Source organism: Alligator mississippiensis, chromosome 1 (genome assembly GCF_030867095.1).
Source record: "Alligator mississippiensis isolate rAllMis1 chromosome 1, rAllMis1, whole genome shotgun sequence".
NCBI classification, from domain to species: domain Eukaryota; kingdom Metazoa; phylum Chordata; order Crocodylia; family Alligatoridae; genus Alligator; species Alligator mississippiensis.
The window spans coordinates 320,038,156-320,062,252 of NC_081824.1; the positions used below are offsets into that span (position 1 = coordinate 320,038,156).

At 42.0% G+C, this 24,097-nt stretch overlaps 2 protein-coding genes across 6 annotated transcripts in view; one reads left to right on the top strand and one right to left on the bottom strand.

The window, feature by feature from the left end:
• Positions 1–7,548, top strand: part of PHKA2 (phosphorylase kinase regulatory subunit alpha 2) — an 83,490-nt gene extending 75,942 nt beyond the window's left edge. The window contains exon 32 of the mRNA XM_059720884.1: positions 7,215–7,548. Coding sequence (XP_059576867.1) covers positions 7,215–7,223 — 9 coding nt within the window. The 3' untranslated portion in view covers positions 7,224–7,548. The remainder of the gene's footprint in view (positions 1–7,214) is intronic.
• The window catches only part of PPEF1 (protein phosphatase with EF-hand domain 1), a 75,853-nt gene that overhangs the window by 4,349 nt on the left and 47,407 nt on the right, over positions 1–24,097 (bottom strand). For all 5 annotated transcript variants that reach the window (XM_019495039.2, XM_014608248.3, XM_019495040.2 and 2 more), the window contains 9 exons: positions 21,547–21,661; positions 18,351–18,397; positions 12,379–12,545; positions 9,639–9,675; positions 8,550–8,699; positions 6,594–6,872; positions 4,585–4,770; positions 2,384–2,526; positions 1,205–1,311 (listed from right to left, as the gene is read on the bottom strand). In XM_019495039.2, coding sequence (XP_019350584.1) covers positions 1,205–1,311; positions 2,384–2,526; positions 4,585–4,770; positions 6,594–6,872; positions 8,550–8,699; positions 9,639–9,675; positions 12,379–12,545; positions 18,351–18,397; positions 21,547–21,661 — 1,231 coding nt within the window. The remainder of the gene's footprint in view (positions 1–1,204; positions 1,312–2,383; positions 2,527–4,584; positions 4,771–6,593; positions 6,873–8,549; positions 8,700–9,638; positions 9,676–12,378; positions 12,546–18,350; positions 18,398–21,546; positions 21,662–24,097) is intronic.

The following is a 24,097-nucleotide window of genomic DNA, read 5'->3' on the forward strand; positions in this document are numbered from 1 at the left end:
TGATACAAACATGTGGAGGGTTGGTAGGGCAGTTATAGAAACCAAGAGGCTCAAAAAGACCTGGTCAAAGCTTTAAATTAGATTAATGGGAAATGTGGGGGGAGGGCTAATCAGCTCCCATCACTAGGCACATCTACACAAGACACATTAGTGCACAGTAGAGCAAATTGCTGCATAGTAAGCATCACTGTCTACATTTGCAGATCCTTACTGCACAGTAATTTGCTCTACTCAGCAGTTAATTTGCTACTTGAAGACCGAGTAGTCTTCTTTCATATGACATTTTAGGATTACAACATTCATAGATGAATATCTAAGTTTGATAACCACCTGACTGCTTCAGGGGTAGCTGCACAAATTGGTTTAGTTACTGCACAGTAAGGCAAATGTAGATGGCCAATGGGGAGCAAATTTGCTCCCAGTCAGCCGGCCAGCAGGGAGTGGGAGATTGCTCCCTGCCCCTGGGACTTGGCTGTTGTCAGGGTGGGCTCCACTACTGAAGCCTGAGCTGAGACAATATCCCCCTGCCCTGGCAGCAGGGATCGCCTGGCCCTGGCTCCATGATTGCTTCTTGCTGCTGGGGCAGGGAATCCCCACCCTGCTGGGGTCTCACTGCTAAGTGCCTCACTGGAGGATCAGGGCAAGGGACCAGGACCTGCCCCTCCCCCACTGCTCTTTCCAAGCCTCCTGCCCCTGATTGGGCAGCTGGGGCTGGGAGCTCCCTGCTGCCAGGGCAGGGGCACATTGTCCCACCCCACATTCTGCCATCAGAGTCTGCCCTGGCAGCAGGAAGCTCCTGGGGACAGGGAGCAACTCCCAGCCTCAAGCAGGAGACAGCTGTCTCCTGGCTCTCTGCTCCCTGATAGCCCCTGGGTTAGCACTGAGGGGAGCCCAGAGCTCCCCCTGGCTGCTACAGGGGGGGCAGAGCAGGGTGGGAACAAATCTGCTCCCAAATTTGGGCACATGTAGATGCCAGCCCAGGGTGGGTTTACTCCAGAGCAAAATACTCCAGAGTAAACACATCCAGCAGCATTTGCACGCATAGATGGACACACTGTTAAGATGAAGGCTGAGACCCCTTCTAAGGTGAAGGACCCTTCTTTTTGCATTCCCCAGGTTATGCTCCTCCCTTCTTTGCAGGTGGCTTGTCACCCACTCTGACTTGATCAAATACCCTATCAAGGAGAATGAGATGTGGTATTACCTGTATCATTCGGGTCATATTGTTTGAAAGTTTCAATGAGTTCTAATCTGTGCGTGTAAATTTTCTCTCTTAGTGACTTTAAGGCAGAACATTCAACTACACTCACCCTGAGAAGAAAATAACAATAGACAGTTAAAGAGATGAAATTCTCAAGATCTCTAAAATTTTCTACGCAAGGTATGCATAAGAAAGCCTCTGTATCAACTAATATTTTACATCTTCAGAGTCTTGATATAAGGCCTCTTAAAAAGTGATACTTCAAAACCAAAAGAACTCTCTGAGTTTATCCGATGCTCAGATAATGGTAATCCTTACACAGACAAGTCAAGTCCTTTATACCAGTAAAACAAACCAGAAGGCCCCAAGAGTGGCAGAACTGTGACAATTAACTTCTTGGCCCTGATGCACAACTAAGTTTCTCATTTTAGACATGGCCATTAGACCAGTCTAAAAAGGGAGCCATACAGTGGTGACTCAAATCCTTTATAAGGCATAGGGACATAGGACTGGAAAGGATCTCCTGGTTTTCAGTCCAGTGCCCCGGTTTCATAGGCAACCAGGTCATTTATGCAGCAAGCTCCACCTTAAAATAATTAGGTGTTTTGCCTCCACCAGTCCTTGCAGAAGGCTCTTCCAGAACCTCACTGCTCAGAAGATTTCTAAGCATCAGGTTTTATAGCCAATTTATACCTATCTGCTTTTGTCTTACACATGTGCTGTCTTGTACAAGTCAAACCATTACATCCTCTTATAACATTATAGATAACCCTTAAAAAAAACAAAGTAGAGCTGTTGGAAACACTTAACATGTTTAATTAAAAGCAGTCAAAGATTTAATTAAAAATGAAAAGAAAAACTGGTAAAATAAATGGCTGTACAATTACAGCGAAGTTATTTGTGTCTAATATGAAAAATTAACAGACAAGGTTCTTTGGCTAAATGTGTAGGCAGTACACCTGAAGAAGAGTATTTGTGCCCGAAAGCTTGCAAAGAACAATTTTTCCAACAATTTAGTTGGGCTAATAAAAGATATCACATTTAGCCAAAGAACCTTCTTTGTCTATGTCCTTAGACCAATACAGCTACCACCAACAACACTGTATGAAAAACTGATGCATTCTGTGTAAATTCCTGCTCATCCACTACACATGTGACCAGTATGAGTTTTCCTTATGGTACCTTTGGTTAAGAGTCTCTTTGCGTGTGTGTTTACTGACTTGATACTGTACAAAGCGAGGTATCAGATTAGGATTCAACTTGATGTAAGCACCACGATTGCTTCCCTCTTCATAGTAGTTAGAGGCAGAAAAAATAGTGATGACCTGATTTTACAAAAGAAAGAAATTGAAGGAGTTGGTTAAAGCAGTTCCTTTTCGCACAGAAACATGAAACTGACCTTGAAAAAAATTGAGGCAGTTCTAAGATCTGTTAAACCTAGTTTAAAGTTACATTAAATAAGTAACTATCTATCATTCAGTTTAAAATAAGCAGCACCAGTTCTGAAATTGCTTGGGCCCACTGAGTCTGAGGCATCAGAACTACATTTTCAATGTGTCCCATCAAGTCTTCGGAATAACACTTTCTCACACTCATCACAAGGGCAACATTTCCCTGCAGGCTAAATCATGGCTTTTAGTCTCCTTTCCATGCTTCTAGCTGTGCACATCAGAGACAGAAGCCCAAAAAGAAAAATGAAATTATTCAGAGAAGTTAGCATCATAAATGTATCACACCTATCTGAATTAACATATATATTGTTACCCCCTCCCTGTTCCCCTGAAGGAAGCAGGGTTAAAGTTGGAGCAGTTTTGCCACATCTCTTTCATAAAAGAATCATGCAGATACAACATTTGCCATAAGAATTTGCATCAACACCCGTTGATATCAATCCATCTATATTCTCAGTTATTTCTTTAAAGCAATCCTATCTATTTACAAAGAATGTACAAAGGCCTGTTTCCTCAAATGTAGAAGGAAGCAAACAAAAGAATACAGTTCCTTTGCTCACAGCTCCAAACTTCTTTCAGCCAGCTCTTAACACCCCTATCCCCTCCATCCCCCTTTCTCTCATTTGGGTTGCCAGGACTGTCGTGGTTGCTTGTTGCTTCGCTGTTTTCCTTGTCTCTCTTGCCTCCTCCTCTCTCACACACACTTCTACTAAAAGCAATACAGAGAAAGCACCTCTATCTGTATAGTTATGCACTACATACAAGCACCCTTCTATGTGCTTGTGTTTTGATTGTTTCAACTACCTGGCTTCAGAAAGCAGCTTAATGCCTCCCTATACAATCTTAAATGAAAGGCCATGATTACCTTCCCCCTCCACTCACTTCATTTAATGATACAGGGTGCATCTACATGAGATGCTATGTTGCTGTAATGACGACCTATGGTGAGGTAGCTCGTTGCTAGGGCAACATAGTGTTGGCATGTATGAACCATTGCACTGACTACTGCACAGTAGCTATGAGCTACTGCACAACAACTCATTGCTACTGTGCAATAGCATCAGAAACGACCTGTGCAGTGCTGGGACTGCGCACTAAAGGCAGTTACTGAGCAGTCATTTACTACTTGTTTGAGCAAGTACTAAATGACTGAGCAGTAACAACTGCACAGTCCAGTGCATGTGTAGACGTACCCACAGTGGGTCTCGATTTTTTCCATAGAGGAAGGACAGTCAAATCTTTGATAAATAGGGTGCAAACCTAGGTAATAATGTATAAAACACAAGACAAACTTTCTTTAAACTTTAAAAAAGATAACTGGAATTTTAAGTTTGAGCAAACAACAGGGCATAACTCAGAGGTATTCCTTCTATCAACATTTTACCAAAGCTGAGAAAAAATAAGAAAAAGATCTAAAGTGTTGCTCATATTCTCCCCCTAATCCAGTCATTCAACTCCATTAGCTTTTGCTGCTGGCATTTTCCGGTGAGCATAAAAACAAAGCTCTGAAGCACTACCACTAGCTCTATAATGTTTCTATAACAATGTACTGATTCTCTGAATCTCTGCACTTTGAAGAAAGCTAATCGTTCTGAGACACTGAGAAAGACTTGTTTTGTTTTGTTTTTAATGCACTTTGGTTAAAAAAAAGTTGGCATGACTCAAATAGAGGATTTTAGTGAATTCAAAGCACAGATAAGTATGGTACTATTCTTGCTGTTATTACCAAATTGCCTCTTGATATTGAGGAGAATATTGTACATGTAACAACTATTGAATTGTTACATATGCAAATATCACATATTCCCTCATACTCATTTTATGAAGTTACTCTTTTTCTCTGATCAACTTTGCTGACCAGTTTGAAGTTACTAGCCTGGATTTTTCTGTGAAATGCAAGCCAGAATTTTACTTTACACACAAGGATCTTACCTTCCCTCCATGGATGACCTCATAGCCTTCTTGTTTACATTCATGAGATCTGATGAGCATCTTCAGATTATACTTTTTAAGCAGTCTGGAAGTAACATCAGGGCCAAAGTAGCAACCAGCTCCTCGATATTTGTTTGACGTGCAGCCCTTTTGGGTTTTTGGATCACTCCACAAAATATCAACCACCTGGAAATAGCAAACCAAAGCAACCAAAATCTACTGGGTTGAACTTTTAAATTTGTATCACACAAACACATTTCAGGAACACATAAAGGAAACATACTTTTCCCTGTGAGCTCTCCAAAGCAAAACATTTCAAAATTAGTTCTACACACCAGGGCTAAGTACAGAAAGTCATAGTTTCATAGTTTCTAGGGTTGGAAGGGACCTGAACAGATCATCAAGTCCAACCCCCTGCCCTGGGCAGGAACAAGTGCCGGGATCCTAATACCCCAGCCAGATATCTATCCAACCTCCTCTTGAAGACCCCCAAGGTAGGGGAGAGCACCACCTCCCTTGGGAGCCCATTCCAGAGCCTGGCAGCCCTAACTGTAAAGTGATGCCTCCTGATATCAAGCTTGAACCTACTCTCATTCAATTTGTGGCCCTCATTCCTTGTTATCCCAGGTGGTGCCCAGGGGAACAGAGCCTCACCTATTTCCTGCTGGTCCTCACCAGTGAGTTCATAGATGGCTATCAGATCCCCTCTCAGTTTTCTCTTGTGGAGGCTGAATAGATTCAGGCCCTTTAGCCCATCTTCGTAGGGCCTAGCATGCTGCCCCCTGACCATGTGAGTGGACCTCCTCTGGACCCTCTCAAGGTTAGCCACATCCCTCTTAAAGTGCAACACCCAGAACTGGACGCAGTACTCCAACTGTGGCCTGATCAGCACTGCATAGGGGGAAAGGATCCTGGACCTGTGTGTGATGCATCTGTAGATGCGCAACCAGGTCCGGTTAGCTTAACTGAGGTAAGTCAAAAAGCCAGAGGCTGAACTGATTCAGTCTTTGCAGGTTAGTCTAAACTGCACAGATTGAACCAATAAGCAAGTGAACAGACATTCACTTCTGATTCTGGAAATGCAGCCGCATGCCTGCAGTGGCTCAGGTCAGAAACTGGGGGTGCCAGAGCATGCCTCCCAGCCGCTGCAAAAGGGAAGGGAGGAGACAAGCCCTCCAAGGCTTTCCTCCTGCCTGCCTGCTCGAATGGAGGCAGCATGGCCAGGCCACAGCAGCCTGGGGCCAGTATGCTGAGGCCAGGGAGATGGGAGCTTTAAACCCCCCTTCCTGGCCTACATGGGACCCCAGCCTGGATCTATGGGGGAGGCACCCCTACCAGGCTTACCCCCACTCCCCACTCCTGCCCCAGGCCACCATGCCGGGGGGGGGGGGGGAGGGGTTAAATCCCATCCCTGGCCCACCAAGGACCCCAGCTGAGTTCTTCCTGGTAAGGTGGGGGGCAACCTGGTAAGGTGGGGGGTGGGTTTTGCCCACTGTGCTAATGCACAGTAGAATTAGTCTACTGCACTCAACACATCTCGTGTAGATGTACCCACTAATGACTTAATCTTGCCTTTTGGAAAACAAGCCAAAAACTGAAGGAAGAACATACAAAGTCCCTCCTCCCTGAGCTACTGGTAGATATCACTGATGCCTACTGTAGCCCACTTAAACTAACAAGATGTTTTGCACCACTAGATCCTAACCACATAAGATCAACTGGATGCGTTAGATACTGAAGAGTATTCTTAAAATGGACTGGAATGCTTGATACTTGGAAGAACAGAATAAATATAAACTCACAAGTCTTTCATTAATAGGGCTACAAAAGGGTTATGCATCTGAATAACCACTGGCTGAAAATAGATTCAGCTACAATTAAAATACCTTGACTGTCCTGAACAATGTGTTTGTCACTGAAAGCCCACTTCAGAATCAAACCACTTGCTTGCACAAAATAAATTCCATTTTATAACTAAACTTAAAGTCTATATTCCTAGGTCCACATACTTGTTTCCATTCCTTTGCTGTCAATTCTGGCAGCTTACAAGCACTGGACTCCAGATAGTGCATCTGAGGGGGAAGGTCAGAGCGGGTACCACCATGAAGGCGACGAGTACGTTCTTCAGCATCTGAGCGGTCATTGGTGTGTGGTCCTCTATAGCCAGACGTTGCTGGAGACTTGGCCGTTCGTTTTGATACAGAAGAATGCTGCTCAACCAAGCCAGTTTTGTTCAAGCTGGATTTTTTCTGTGTGTGTGGGTTTGGTGGTTTCAGCACAGACTTCATCTGAAACAAAAACAGACTTATCATTGCATCTTTAATGGCACGTACAGAAATTTGGAAAGGTCAATAAAATACATATCATGTTCCCATAACTTTACTCAGCACTTAGCCATAGTGATGGCTCTAGCTTCTTCAACATGGAATGGATGGCAGACATTGGTGCTCGCCATTAATTATTCCCAAGAGTGCATTTACTTGTGAGTAATCAGTGATGCTCAAAGATTGTTACACTATCTCCATTTTCTCTTTCTGAGGATTCCTACAGGAGTTCCTGTATTACTTCAATACAAATGTGTCTTTATTTAGTAAAGAAACAAAACAGATTCTCCTATATTTTTCTTCCAGGAAGCCTAGACATCTAAGTAGAGGATATCTCCCCACTATTATCTTGAACAATATCTGAAGAGATATCACATGGATTTAACAATATGAGTAGATCCCAGTGGGGACTGCCCAGCACAGTCTGGAATGTGGCGTACAAATTAAACTACTTCAGTATTCTCCTGTGAAAATGACTTCACCAGGTTAATCAGACACCGCATAATGTTTCACAAGCAACAGGCCAAACACGGAGTTGATATAAATATCTATCCCTGATTTCAGTGGGAGCTCAACCCTGCTTAACTTCAGAGCTAAATCTGACCAACCGCTGAGCTTGTTTGGTTGTTTTTTGCTGGTTTTTTGGGGGGTAGAGGGGGGGGAGAACACGGACATTGTGGGACATCAGCTTGTCGGGGGTGATCCTGACTCTGAACTACAGGTCTTTACAGTGATATGGAGTCTCAAGGAAGTTAAGCAGAGCACTCACAAGTGAAGGGGCCTGCCCACACAGATCAGACTGTAGGATCATGGCTATAGCACATACTTCTCTGCACAGAAAGTTGAACTTCACTGAAAAAATAAATTCACAAACTAAACTGATTTCCTGATTCCTTTGAAACTTCTGAGAGTTGTTAACTTTTATATTGTCTAGGATAACACAGAGTCTTACAACCGGGTGAATCAGATCCACAGCTGGTACAAGCTGGTATAACTTCCTTGAGTTCAATTTATCTACACTGACTTATAACAACTAAGTACTGGGCTCAAAATGTCCACTGATACCATATCCATTCTAAACATGTTTTAAGAAATCACTGGCACTCTTTTCCTCTCTTGTTCTTCAGCCCTGCAGGTCAGATGAGTGGCTCGGGGTCCATCTGTGACCCAGACTGGGCCTTGGGAGCCTGGCACCAAACCTTCCCACTCCCTGAGTACTGGGATTGGGGCCTGATGGCCCGGCACTGCCCCCTCCTGTACCTTCTTCCGCTCCCCACCATGCTCTGGGATTGGGTCCTGGGGGGCCAGCACTGCCCCTTCCCACCAGGATTGGATGCTGAGGACTCAGTACTACCCTCTCTGGCCATATGTACTGGGATTGGGTGCCAGATCCAGCATGCAAGGCCCAGGGCTCCCCATGGGTCCAGAGATTTGCAACAGGGGAGCCATTACTCCCCTGCCGCCAAGTTTCCAGACCCCTGGGGAGCCCCACAGATCAGGTGACACAGCATCACAGGCCAAATCTGGCCTGCAGGCCAGAGGCTGAGCATCTCTGCTCTAGACCTACAACATTCTTCGACAACAATACTTAGTCTTTTTACTTGTAAATTATTTAAATAAAATAAAATAATGCTATCTTACCTTATTTCTGCTAAACAAATTCAGGAGATCCAAATCTGTAGTGTCTGAAATTCCTCCATGCAAGATTAATACTTTGCTGTCAATTATAGTAGCAAGGGGAAGCCAGCTAAAGACGTCTTCCAGAAGGCGTAAAATTTTTTGCCCATGGTACTGTAAAATAGATTATTGTGTTAGATGCCATTCCTTAGAACCTCTAAAGCCAGTCACAGCAAGTATAAAGTAAGGAAGTATCTCTGGGTTCATCCTGTGGTTGGGGCTTCAATATTCTGGGGGAACAATTCTACCCACTGATGTAACCTCAAAAATATTTTGTTATTTACGCTCAGAAACTTACATTAAATACTGCTTGATTCTGAGTTGATCAATTATCTGCTTTGTGTCAGTGTGTTGTATTTTCTACAAACTTCACTTCATAAATGTACTGGATACAAAAAATCATGGACTAAATATAGACATTGGATTTCTGGCACATTATAACCTGTCTGCCATCTGATAACCCCAGGTAACTTGTCTGCATTTTACAAGCTACATTCTTCTATCACCAGTTCAACATCCCCCTCTTCTCCCTCCCCACCTCTCTTCCTGCCTCACATCTATTGTCTTCCACTCCTCTGACCCTCACTTCCAGGCATTACATTTTCACAGACCTGCATTTTGCATTTTGGCTTCTATTCTATTGGAGAGCACACAATTCACTAGCAGACTCTCGACATGCTTGAAGAAGCATGTTTGTGCCTAAAAGCTTGCAAAGAACAATTTTGCCAACTATTTAGATGATCTAATAAAAGATATTACATTTACCCAAAGAACCTTGTCTGCCTATGTTCTTAGACCAACACGGCTACAACCAACAACCCTGTTGTACTTTCTGGTATTTGTTGTATGGCTTATAAGTTTTTATGATTACTGTTCTTACTTCACTGGGTATAATATTCTATTCTCACTTACACTGGTATGAATACAAAATAATTTCTTTTACCTAGATGGAACTACTCTGTTTCTAGCTCTTTGTAACTGAGAGCTAGTCTTGTAGTTAACATAGGATTTGTAAATGCCAGAAAAAAAATTAAAGGGGGGGAAATATCTTACCCGATACTTCTTCATCACTTCTTTTGTGAAGCCATATCTGAAAACAGTGACAGCATCATGAAATGGCTTTCTGCCTGTTTTGCACTATAACTTTGCAATAATTCATATAAGTCATGTGAAACCTTACATCTATAGAAATCTATTAGCAGCGCATTCTCTATAAAACTCCAACGATACGCTGTGGGTGATGATGCATGCACATTTTGATCCATTTCAAAAGGGGACTACTTCAAGAGGGCAGTAGCTATTACTAATTGCAACACATGGACCATCTGGGAATGATACAAACTTAGCAAAACTGTTGCAACTTTAAACCTGAATGAAGTATTGAAGTTGAAGCAGGTGTTGTTACATTCCCTGCTCCTTAGCAGATAGCAATTAGAATGTCACAGCTGCTGCTCTTTGGAAACATTCCCCTTTTGAAAGGCTCCAAATATCACCCTGTGGGGATGCTCAAGAATTCTCCATCTCCTTTTTACTGCTCAATTCCTCAGTGGCCAGACCTTTTACCAAAGATATCAAATTCACCCAAGGAACCTTGTCTGCCTATGTCCTTAGACCAACACGGCTACAACCTGCACCCCTGCAACATGGAAGATATCGAATTCAGCCGTCTGAAATGTAAACTGTACAACATGAAAAAGAGTTGGTCTAATAAAAGATATCAAATTCACCCAAGGAACCTTGTCTGCCTACTGTACTCATAAACATACTTTCTGCTGCTCTCACTGGTGACATGTAGGGAGTGCACCCCCCAAAATCGGCCATGCACCCCCTGGAAGTGCCAGCCACGAAACTGGAAGTGCTTCCATGCTCAGAAGTATGTTCCCCCATCTGCCACTGCTACCTTCTCCACTCTCCCAGGGCTGGGAGGATCTTCAGAACTCCCTGCCTGCTCCAATTGGGCTGTGTGAGGGCTGGACTTACCTAGGACAGTGACCATGGCAGCAGCTTCCCACACCTGCTCCTGAAAAGGAAAGGCAGTATGGGAGAGCCCAGCCCCTCCCCTCTGTTGCTGCTGCTGTTCCCAGTTAGGCCCAGTCCCTGCACAGCCCAGCTGGAGGGTGAAGAAGCAGCTCTGAAACTTCCTTTGCCCCTGGGACAGCAGGAAAAGCAGCAGTGCCTGGCGGAGGTGGGAGAGGTACAGACATGCCTGTGAGCATGCAGGGGAAGGCCAAGATACCTATCTGTTTTGGGGACTTTAAAAAGTCCCCAGAGGCTCCTGCATTGTGGTCTGCCTACACTGGTGGGTTAGCAGGGGGGAGAAGCCTGGAAGTAGGGGTGCAACAACATATGCAATGTGGGTGGCTGCTCCTGCATCCCCCTTTGCCAAACCTTGGATCTGCCCCTGATTACAGGACTTAAAAGTTAGCAGGAACTGCAGTCCTAGAGAAACTGACTGTGTCTGACCCTCTATTCATTTTAATACCATGGCAGCTTCACTGGTATCTCCCTGGTTACAAAGCTTGATTGAAAGCCCCATTCCTGTCAGTCTTCAAATCTGCTAGTACATGATGCAGTCATACAGAACACTTCACCAATTAGGAGGAATGGGCAAGGGTTATCTTTACTCATTGCCTCATTGACAGATTACACTTTTTTACTACAAATCTGGTTAATACAAATGTCCTCCATGTGTTAATTAAATGGGGTTTTTTTTAAGTAATGCTGGAAAAAGAATGATCATGTGCAACACAGGGATCCGTTCACATGAATCATCAACAGGGTCTGAGCCACTGGTCTCAGAATGTCAGTGTAAACATCTAGCACTTGAGCTAAAGGATTATCTAGTATCCTGTGGGTACTAACCAGGCTGGGGACCAACTGGCTAAAGAGCAGCTCTGCAGAAAAGCCCCTGGGGGTTATAATGGACAATAAGATGAATATGAGCCAGCAGTGTGCTCTTGTTGTGAAGGGCTAATGGTATACTGGGTTGCATTAGTAGAAGCATTCCCAGCAGAGTGAGGGAAGTGATTATTCCCCTCTATTTGGCATTGATGAGGCTGCACCTGGAGTACTGTGTTCAGTTTTAGGCCCACTACTACAAAAAGGATGTGGACAAGTTGCAGAGCTTCCAGTGGAGGGCAAAGAAAATGGTTAGGGGGCTGGGGCACATGACTTCTTAAGAGAGGCTGATGGAACTGGGCTTATTCAGTCTGGAGAAGAGAAGAGGAGACTGAGAGGGGATTTGCTGCAGCCTTCAGCTACCTGAAGGGAGGTTTGGAAGAGGATGGAGCTAGACTGTTCTCAGTGGTGGCAGATAACAGAACAAGGAGCAATGGTCTCAAGTTGCAGCAGGGAAAGTTTAGGTTAGATATTAGGAAAAACTTTCTCACTAGGCCATAGTAAAGCACTGGAACAGGTTACCTAGAGAGGTGGTGGAATCTCCCTCTTCGGAGGTTTTTAAGATCCAGCTAGACAAAGCCTTGGCTGGGGTATTATAGTGGGGATGGTCCTGCTTTGAGCAGGGGGTTGGACTAGATGACCTCCTGAGGTTCCTTCCAACCCTAATTTTCTATGATTCAATGATTCCAAGCACTAGAAAAGTACACAACATATATCTTACCACATGCTTATCCAACATTTGTTAGACAGCATTGAAATAATATGGATCAGGATGCCCAACAAAATGATGGCTTCTGTAAGAGAAACTAGCTTCATCATAATTTTATCAAACCATCTAAAAGGTTTTAAAAACTATTGAACAGTTTAATAGAAAAAGATGACAAGAAAATATTACCTCAGGTTTATGAGATAGTCCTCATGGTTCCCTCTGTTCAAGTGTAAATCATTAGGGTAGACAAGAAGAAATGCAAACAGGATGATGAGTATTTCCATAGAATTTTTCCCTCTATCAACAAAATCACCATTAAAAAGGTAAGGGTTTTTTTCTGAAGGCACGCCATTCTGCAGAAGGAAACAAAACAATGCTGTTTGCCAGATTAGGCATAACTGAAAATTAATTTCTGAATAGGAATACTTGGGTCTTCGAGACTGTAAGTTTTGTCATGCTTTTTCTTGGTGGTCATGGGGTAAAGGAAATGAAATTGTAAATGAAATGGATAATATTGCTGGACACTCTGCACAAAAATTAACTTGAAAAAATAACACTATTATATTTTCTCTCTTCCTTTTAGTACAAAGTTTTCATAGCATTTTTTGCGTTACTAGTAGTCTGCCAAGCACTTGCTAGTGATGCAGTGTGGCTGTCTTGTCACATGCTGCTATCTCTAATCTTTGCTTCCACTTGCCAAATCATCAGCAGCAATCAGTACATTGCTCTTCTAATATAATACCATTTTTCCATAAAAGTTATCACTTCAGGGAAGTAATGGAAAGGAAATCTATGTATTCTGAATGGGAGGTGAAGAATCCTTGAGAAATTTTCTTCAGATGTGGTCCACGCTGAGAGAAAGTCTGTGGAGCACTGAGTTTGCATACACAAGAAAAAAGTTCCACATCTTGTACCTACATTGTTCAGATTCCAATTATTTAAAAGTTAATGAGAAATATAAAATCTACATGAAATTCAATCAGATGAAAGAAAGAAAGATAGACAGACAAGAATCCTTGAAATGTTTTAATCTTTATAACACTGTTCAAATTCTATCATCTTACATTTTGCTAATGGGGCTAAATGTATGATCTGAAAGATTCTACAGCTCTTGGAGCATAGGCTTTGCAGCTTATAAGAGTTGAAATCCTTGCTTTACAGTTCAGCAGATGTAAGGTAATTCATTATTATGAAAGATGTATATTAGGGAATCTGTTGTATGCCTTACCGAGACTGGTTGTCAACATACCAGTGGGTACTGTCAGCTTATAGAAAATGTGACAGCAATGTTTATATCTTCATCATTTCTAGAGAGTATACATATTAGAACTATTTATTCCATTTTTCAATTGCTATAGAGATCACCCTACCACAAGAAGATAACTGCTTGCGTATACTGGTATACCTGTGACCAACGTGTTTCTTGGCATACACGTGACCAACACAGCAGCTCCAGTACTGTGAAGTCATCTTAGTGTATTCTATTCATAAGATAACATTATGTGTTCTGAATAGCACTAAGTCACTCTTAGGGGGTATTTCTAATGAAGGTATAACATTTCCTAGGAAACTGCTTTCCAATAAATACATTTTAAGAAATGAAATGGGACACAAGGTGCATCTACCTGAGATGCTAAATGAGCAGTAGACTAATCCTACTGTACATTAGCATGTCATGGCAAAAGCTGCGCTAATGCACTAATGTGCAGCAGAATTAGTCTACTGAGCATTAACATCACTTAACAGGTGTGCGCTGGCGCTACTGCACAGTAGCACTGATTATTGCGCATTTACTTGTTATTACAAGGTACTAAACTTAATGCATAGTAATTACTGCACATTGATGCATATGTAGACACACCCATGATGTAGCTAGCCACTACAACCCTGAGTAACATGCTGAGCAAGTGGCACACAGCCTGATCAAAACTTACAGAAGCGATTAGTAACCTTTACAGATTCCAGTGGGTTTAAGATTGGGCACGATGTTATTAGAGTTCTACACAGCCAAGAAAGAGATGAGAGCATCTGATTCCTGACTTTGCTTTTTCAGCTTGTGTGATGGCACAGACTGAGAATGCTGCAAAAGCAAAATGCCCACACCCTGCTGTGTTCTCTCTCTGATTGATTCAGGAACTGGATGAATCAAATAGAGTTCAAGGGGATCAACCATGAGAATCTGAATATTTAGTAAGTGAAAAGGGTTAAAATGTAGAAAAAGAAATCACAGTAGGAATCCCTGAGGAAAGGGGAAAGGGTATAGAACATCCACAGAAGGGAAAGGCACAAGGCAGCAGTGACAGCACATGAAATAGAATAGTAACTGAAGGTTGTTCTCTGAACACTCCCAATTTTTTCTTGGACAAGCTTGTCACAGTTGTTTGTAAAACCAAGTTTATTTTTGCAGCAAAAAATCCCACACCTGTGACCAGATTTGATTCACGTGGCATTTTTAATACTCTTCTGTTTCCTTGCAAAAAATTATTTTGCTTCCATTTCTCCCATTTTAACTAACAAAAAGAGCAAATCAAAATTAAATCTAAAATGCATGAGATGTTGACTATGAGAACAAAGGTAGCTCCCTAATGATTTGCAAAGCAGTGGTGTGAGACTGTTAGCTGCTGGGCCTCATTACAATATCTTCTGGGTTAGTAGTTAATTAGTTTCCCTTTGTCATCTGTCTTCTTGCCAGCTTCAGGGTATCTCTACATACAGCATTGATTTCACAGTCTAATTTGGTAACACACAATTTACAATTCCAAGATGCTGGTCTGTGACGCAGGTCCACACAAAGATTAATCTGGTGAATGAAGAAGCATCTACAAATCGCTGCTTTGAGGAAGTCTACAGCACCTTGTTTACGAAGTGAAAGCTATAGATATCAAGTAGTGCACAATGTAAATTGCTTCAATCAACATTACATTCATCATCTGTAGATGGGTAATCCCTATGCTTCTCTTGTTCCACAGTGGTTAGTGGTCTGGAGGTATGCAAATACATTCTGACAAAAGGCATAAGGATAATACACTAGTATTAAGAGCCATTGCTGGAACTGAATCCTGCAAGAGGGGTTAGCATTCATCTGGGTACCGTGCTGAGTTCATTAAATTCTTCAGTGGAGCATTGACAGTGATACTGTATTGTCCCAAATGAGAAGGACCTAACAGATCTCATTGCTTATTGGAAAATATTCCTTTTAAATTCAGGAGTGTGCTGAGGATAGAGGTGCATAAGGATCCTTGGTGGAGCCAATTTGCCCCCTGCTTTGAAATGTACTTCTGCTTACTGTCCCAGCTTCTGAGTGGTCTGGAGAGTACAGAATGCAGGATTGAGATGCATACTTATTTGGAGAGAAATTAATTGGCACAGAAACAAGTCACTGTATCCTCATCTGATTTCAAAACAAGTAAATGCACCCCTAAGCAGAGAGACTGGACTGCCAAGCATAGTTTTGATTGTGATTTGCATGTTTTCAAAATTGTGAACAGTTGTGAACTGTGATTTACACAGACTAAGCATCTAGGACATTCACAAGGATGAGAGCAATACGTCATCCTTATCTCGTGGTACCTTTAGGCTAACTATGAGCAGTAGCTACAGAACAGGCACACAGCACTCTACCATCCAAGAAAATTCCTGCAAAAAGATATACCCTTGCAACATACAAAATCAGCATAGTCTGGTGGGCACACACACATCTCATTCTTGCAAGACCTACAAGACTAAGGGATATTTTATGGTGAATTAGAGAGTCAAGGCAGTGTTGCTAGAAACATTTTAAAAACTGATTACAGCTGAGCTAAAGGTTGAACTGGCCCCAGCAGGCTTAGGGTAGAAGACTAACAGACAGCCCTTCTTGTGTCACCTCCCTGACTCATGCCAATACAGGGGTGAATCAGACAACTGCTCTGATCCAGGATGATTTTAATGAATGGCTGGAAGTGGCCATTTGGAGTAAGGGCCCTGAAGAGCATTATATATTAGGCAAGAAGATGGGACCCAGGGAATGAAACTACACTTGAAATAGTCTTTGAGAAAAGCCTGTGGAAACAGTCGTTTTAGAATGTGAATATAGAACCCGTCTGCAGGAGCCCTGAAAGTAGTGCACTATGTGTGTGTGTGAATGAAACTGTGCTTTGCAATCCAGTCTCTCTGCTTAGGAGCATATGTACTTGCTTTGAAATCAAATGAGGATACAGTGACTTGTTGCTGTGCCAATTAATTTCTCTCTGAATAAGTATGCAGCTCAATCCTGCATTTTGTACTTTTCAGGCCACTCAGAAGCTGGGACAGAAATTTTGCCATTTTTACAGTCTCCAAGAAAGATTCTGTTAAGAGCATCCTAATAATGGAAGGATTGGGGTGAAATATTGGCCTCACAGTTTTGTTTGTAGAGTCCGGATTTCACAGTTACTCTGAGAGCTTTCCATTTGTATAATATTATCCTGATTAAATGACAACATCAATGTCATTTGCAGCATGCTTTTAAAGGCTACACTAAGTTTAATTTGCAGATGTAAGTATATCCATATTCTAACATTCATTTCCAAAATAGAGATTTTTTACCCTGCCAGGTGTTGTGTATTGAAATTAATCTAAATAATGCTTTTCTATCATGTCATTCTAATCTGCAATTTCAAAATGGAAGAGTTGTCTCATTAAACGGACAGCTAAAAGACAGGAAGCCAAGGAATAGCTAAAAATGGTAACTTAATAACATAGAAAGATGACCCAGGGAACAGGTCAGTGGATCTTTTGAATTGTTGTTATTGTTTTTAATTAGGTTTCTGCTTGAACAAAATATTCAAGTTTCCACACATCAGCTGTCAGCTGCAACATATAATTGAAGCAGACAGACACAGAGGAATTACATCATTTCAGCACCTGGTTTAACTCATGCCAGCCTTTGTTCAATGCAGATGAATATGCAATAATCAGTCATCAAAAACAAAAAAAAATCAGAGGGAATATCTGCTAAATTGAAAGGTGGTGATTCAGGCTAAAATGAAAAGAAATTTGGAACTTATTGTAAGACATTATTTGCTTTCAGCTAAGTATATGACTGCTAAGGAGAAAGCCTGGCATTTTGGTTTTTTCCACATTTGTGAAGCAATTATGTTTCAACAGGAAATGCATGAAAAGCTGCTGAAAGCTAAATGGAAATGCCCGATATTTTCACTAAACAATCACTTTTGAGAACTGGAAAGCTTTTAAGAAGACAGAACTGCTCTGTACTTCCCATAAATAAAAAAGCACCCTTTTCAGATATACAGTAAAAGCTGTGTTATCCGACTCTTTCCCATCCAGAGTGCTCCATTAACCAGCATCTGTCATAGACAGCATCTGTTTACAGCAGTGGATCGATGCAGCAAAAGCAAAACCGGAAGTCCCACCGTGGCACTTCCGGTTTTGCTGAGTCCCACTTCTTCCTTGAGGACCACAGCTGGGGCAAAGCAGCCTGCATGGGGCTCCCCTCCCTGTCCCCCAGCACACTGACGCCAGGGAGTGAAAGCCCTGGTGCACCAGCAAAGACGCCTCCAACCTGCTGGAAATAAGCTCTCAGATAACCGGCATATTTGATTAACCAGCACCTCCTATTCCCCATGGATGCCAGATAACAGTTTTTACTGAAAGTGTAAATAGGTTTAAAAAGCCAAAGAAAACTGTTGTATTCTCCACCATGAGCCGAATCATCCAGGATTACAGAGTTACATCAGGGATGCATTTGGCTCCTTATTTTTGAAGAACTAAATCTTTCCAAAATGCAGGAATGGGATTTTGTAGAAATTACAAGGAGTTAATCTGTCATGTTGATTCCTCAGACCAGTCCATGCCCTAGTGTGGCATTCACTTAGAGAGAGCCCAAAACACCCAGAGATTTCTCTTTTCACAAAGTCAGTGTAGATATTGAGATGGAAAGATGGAAGCTGCCCAAGAACTGATACAAACTATTGTAATGAGTTCTCTTTTTTCTTTCTCTCTCTCTTTTATTATGTCTGTATACTCACACACACACACACACATACATGCATCCATGCGCGCACACATGCAAACACATTCCTTGCATATAATATATACTAAACAGCAGCTAGCCGGTGTTCAGATGTTTTCCTAATGCCCGCCCTGGAGTGAAGGATGTTTTACTGAGCATTATTTACCTTATAGAATATCAGCAAAAGATCATCCAGTTTTCCATGCAAATCACCTAGAGGGAATAGAGGATTCCAAGTTTTGTAACAAAGTAGGGAACAAGGTGTCCATTACAGACAAATGAGAAAGCTGGAGCTACACTATAAGTAGTTATATTAACACGCTTTGTCATGTTTTCTTTTGCAGCGCTGTCCTTGTTTTTTAAATATGCAGGCCAAGTTTCACACCTAAATCTGTCCATTATGTACTTGATGGAGTACATAATTGCTTAACTAAAGCCTTAAGCATTGCAAGTGGGGGCTGTCTAATAGTATCAGATCAGAGGCATGCTTGAAAATGTTTGTTCAATTGAAGATCCCGGTGCTCTATGGTAAAATATATTGTGAATCTTAGTTTCCGTAAATGTGCTATGCTAACAGTGATAGCAAGTGAGAGGCTCCCTACAAATACTAACACCAAATAGATAGGAGCCTAGAAATAAATGTTTAGCCTGTCCATGAACATAGCTCATATGTGCTAATGCATATGTGACCATGCTTAATAGGGCAACTAGATTAATTTATATGCCCATGCAAAATGACAGTATTTTTAAGAAGTCATTAATCATTCCTTTTTTTTTTTTTTAATCTAGCATCTGCTAGACTAATGGAACAGATAATCTACAGAATATAATACAGGGCCATAATTCACACTACCATGAGCAGGGTGGGGAAGAGAAAGCACAAGGAACCTTAAGTCTTTGTACCTCTACACAAGGGGTAGCAGTTAAAGATCACCAGAAAGGTTTTTAATGGAATTAACTGCTATTCAGCAGGCAAAACTTGCTGCTATGCAAAAGGATTCTGTTGTATAGATCCTCTCTGCACAGAAGTGCATCTCACCCATTGTAATGCAGGGGAGAGGGTGCAGAATCAGGCTTTTTACCTGTCCAAATAAAATTCAGAGTTTACCTAGAATATGCCAGTGATCTCACACTTTCACTAGTAATGTTAAAAACAGGAGCAAGATGGCATTTTTATCCTGCTCATAGATGATACATGCAGCTCTGTGAATGCCTGATTGAAAGTCTGTTACAATAAGTTGAAGAGTCCCCTAGACTTCAACAGGCTTTGGACCCAGACTATTAAGGGAAACATGCCAGATAAATATTTAAGCCTCAGAAGCAGTTTGGCATTAAAAGGGAATCTCCAAAGGAGTGAAAGATTATTTTAAAGTAATCCATATTTTGGACTCAACATCAGTAAGACTATGGCTTTCATCTACTACAAAACATCTTTTTGGTTACAAAGGCTATTATTTGTTTGAATGGCAGGATGGGAAATTTTTTAGATGCTGCTTAAGTAGTGCTAATGAGGATACAATTAGGAGGAGATATCTATATTTATTAGAAAAAGGTGCTTACCAGTGAGCAAGTGTTTCTTTGGTTTATGTTTTTGTTGTTGTTGTTTTTAAAGTCCAGTGATATTTTGTATGAACAGCCATTTACTAAAAATCCACTCTTATTTGCAATTGTATTAGGTGCTTAAGCAACTCTAATGAAAATGCTGGTATCTATCTGCACCTGTCATCATCATACATTATGCATTCCTCAGAATGTTAACCCTAGTTGTCAGAATTTAATGTTGCTATTATTATTCTGTTTCACAGATAGATGTTCTTACAATAAACCATGATGTATCATCCTTTTATCACCAATAGATGACAGCATAGCAAAATGAATGGAGGACAAGGAGCTAATTCTGAAACCTTTACCCACAACTTACATTACTGTGAAGACAAATGTATTTGTTGTGTGAAGAATAATTGATTCCTATTCATCCTTTTAGTAGACAAAGACTCACAAAAGTTATTATGCATATTAGGTGTGCAATATAACCTATTCCAGGGACAAGTGTGCTGTTAATCAAAAGTTTCATTTTGGTGTCCATAGAAATAGTGGTAGCTGAAGGGTTTGGTGCTGCTGAGCATAAAGATTTTCATCTTAAACATGGTTAATTTCAGCATGTTAACTATGTTGGCTGCAGCATATGTCCATCAAGCAACAAAACCTTTAATTTTACAACTGGAAAAGGCAGAGGCAAAATTTCAGGACACTGCCACCCTTCAGCTCTGTTAGAAAATGTAACAATAACTGGGAGCAGTACTGAATTGCTGGACATCAGGCTGCATTCTCCTCCCCTCCAAAAGCACAAGCCAAGAAGGAACATGACACTCCTTACTCAGGGAAACTGTCACTGAAAGCACTGCAAAGCAAGATGTGATAGAACATCCTTTTCTCAAGGACATAATTGGACAGTGTTTCCCAACCAGTGTGTCACGGCACAGAAGTGTTGTAAAAAATGAACAGATGTGCCGCAGAATGTTGTTATGGCAATGAGCTATAATAGGTCTGAGAATGGGGAAGGCCTTACCAGGTGTGCCACAGAAAACAATTATTAATGTAAGTGTGCCTTGGGCTGGAAAAGGTTGGGAAACACTGCAATAGGCTGATGATGACACTGGTAGAAAAGTTACTGCATTAGGTAGCATAATTTTTACATAGGGCAGTACTGAGGAGGTGCTTTAATATGCATTGCAATGGCCTTGGTTTAAACACTGACTCACCCAGTAATACCAGGACAAAAAAGCAAAAGAAGATTTTTGATTTCCTTAAAATGTACCACTGGGTGACTCAACAGCATTTGTTTCCTTAGTTTGGGTACATCTATACTCTTTTAAAACTATCTAGAGCAGTGGTGCTCAACCTCCAGCCTGCAAGGCCATGTCACTAGCCTGCAGGGCTTCCCACGGGTCTGGTAATTTTGGCAACAGGGGAGCAGTGACAGCATTTACTGCCACCACTTTCAGAGCCACAGCACTTAACTGCCATCATTCTGGACCTGTGGGGCACCCAGTGGGCTGAATTACACTGGCTGGTGTGTGCGGTTGTGCTGCGGCTTGGCCAGTACACAGGATCACACTGTGACAGGATCTGGCTCACAGGGCCTGGCTGGCACACAGAATTGCACCTATAAATTAACACTGTGCATAGGAACCTGGTGCCATGCCACTTGTCTGGCCAGCAGGGCCAGAAGGTTGAGCCCCATTGATCTAGAACATTCCAGCCATCACTGCTGCTGTAAATATCTGTATCCTCTTCTGAATACAAAGCAATGCACAATATCAGGTTGTGGCCAAAACTAGTTCTCTTCATGGGCACCTTACCACAGATGGTTATCTCTTTGGAATAGGAAGTCGACAGATGAGTGATGTTTGGCATCTGTCGAAGAACTCTCCTTGTTTCATGTAGAAGCTGTAGCACATAGCGGGCATGCAGTTGCTGCAAAGGAACACGGCAAGATAAGGAAGCCTTACGAAAGACAGAAACAGAACTTTCATGAAGTAGCCTCATCCAGCATTTCTCAACCTGTGGGTCGCAACCCAAAAGTGGGCCCCAATGTTCAGCCCCAGCTCAAGTCTGGGATCGTGCCCGGTATGCAAAGGCCAATAAAGATACCGGGGTGAAAGTATAAAGAAGATTTATTGCTAGCAATAAAAGGTGCAAGCGGAATAATTTCATATAACAAGCACACAGATTTCTAATTCTAAGCATCTTTTATACAGGGGTTTTGGACCTTCATAAGCATCCTTGTTTGCTAATTGGTTATAAAGGAGTGACACAAGGAGTTCTTTACTGAGCATGTCTCTATACCTGTGTTTTAGCTATGTATCTCATTTACATACATGTATGTTTCATTAGCATACTTTTTCCCCACCTAGGGGCGTGATTTTTAGTATTTTAATGAGCTCTTTGACCCAGTACTCTGATTCTGCTTTTGTTTTCAAGCCTCCTTTATCTAAGACTGTCTCCTCCTTATCATTGCAGATGGGCATTCGTCACATAACATTCACTTTTGCTTGGGCTTTGCATAGTAGTTTCTAGGTTACTCCTTACACCAAGAATATATGAAAGGGTCACGAACAAACTTTAAAAATAGATTCTCCGTTAAAACAGAAAAACATAGGAAACTGTAGGTTTTCCCTTGCAGGTTGCCAGAGTTCCAACCTGTGAGGGTCTGCTTGGTGCCCCACCATACCGCCCACACGCACCCCCTGCCACACACATTGAGGGGTTGAGCCCTGGGGATGGGAAGCAGCAGCACGGGAGCGAGGGGCACTGGGTCAGGACTGGCCATTAATGTTTACAAATGGGTCCTAGTACAAAATAGGTTGAGAGCTACTGGTCTAGTTTATCCCAAACAACCATGAATGTTCCTATTAGTACTTACCACCTACAGATTGTTTGCACTGAGCTCACATATTATTAACACATGTTCTAATGCCAAGAATCAGGAGCTCCCATGCTCTAACTTCTAGTTGCCCTAGAGAACTGCTGCACAGGCTTCACATATATGAAGGTAAGGCTTCACTTGTATACTTCAGGGCTTTGCCACACATTCAAACTAAAGCTGGATAGAAACCAGCTATAAAGTTGTTATTCATTTTCAAGTGCTAACTTTGGAGCTGGTTGGCTTTTTTATAGCTGGATGGAAATGTTTATGGTGCCATCATTACTTTGTATGTATGGCCAGTCTAAATTTATTGCATAATTAGCCAGTAGATTGCATGGTAATGAACTTGCACATGTGGTCAGTCTAAATTCATTATGCAGTTAACCAGCCGTGAATGTTTCAGAACACTTTCAGGGGGCCAATCATGCAACAAATCTAACTTCTGTCTGCACTCTTAGAGATTGGCAGGAACCAGTGCTGCAGGGGCAGCACAGGTCCGTGCAGCTGTGGCAAGCAGAGCTGCAACCCCCAGTCCCAGCTGGGAGGCAACACTGCCCCCTATCACCGAGAACCAAATCTAGTAGGATCAGCCTGTTACTGAACCTACAGCAGCTGCTCTCCCTCCCTCCCTCCCACCTTGGAGGCAGGGGGGAAGGAGAAAGGAGTACTATAGGATGTTGGAGGAGTGAAAGAACCCTTGTAGCATTATATGTAACTGTTCATACTTTACATGGGGTGCAAAAAAATGTAGCACTATAAAGCAGTTCCTGTTTCAAACAAAAACCCTTTTCTGGCAGATCTGCTGTTTGTCTTGAAGATATTTAATCTCTTTGCTCCCCTCTGCTGCAAAAGCTGTTTTGTGCTGGGAGTCCTTCTGCTCTGTTAATGGTATTTATGATTATCCTGGCAGACAGTGATTTTAGAGCTTTTAAAGTATTCATCTGAATACATTATTCAGCTGAAGTTCTACTCAGACGGTCAGACCTATTTAGAAAGGTTGGCTTGGGGGACTGGCTTTTAAAAGAAAAGTCACAAAGGCAAACTACTGCCCCTCTACATCTTTTAAAAAGGTTCCTGATCAAAAATTAACCCTAATTCTTACTTGGCAGTGAGATAGCTGAACCTGAAGGGTGACTTGTTATCATTTATTCTTCTGTTTAGCACACTCTGTCTGCTAGTTCTCTCCCCCAGGGAAAATACTGGAAGTCCCATTCTTTAGTAAAATGAAAACTCTGCTGGACTATTAGTAGTTAGCGCTTAGAGTACTAGTAGTTAGCACTTAGACTTGCAGTTTAAATGGTCACATGGATCACCCTCCCAACACTTTGTACTATAAGTATTAATGCCATTTTACAGATGAGTATACTAAGGAGAAGTGTCTTAAGAAGATATGCTAAGAGGTGGAAGCAGAGTCAGCTGAAGCTTTCCTACCCACTATGGCTGAGACTTGAACCATCTCAAAAGACCAATAAATGAACAGGCAA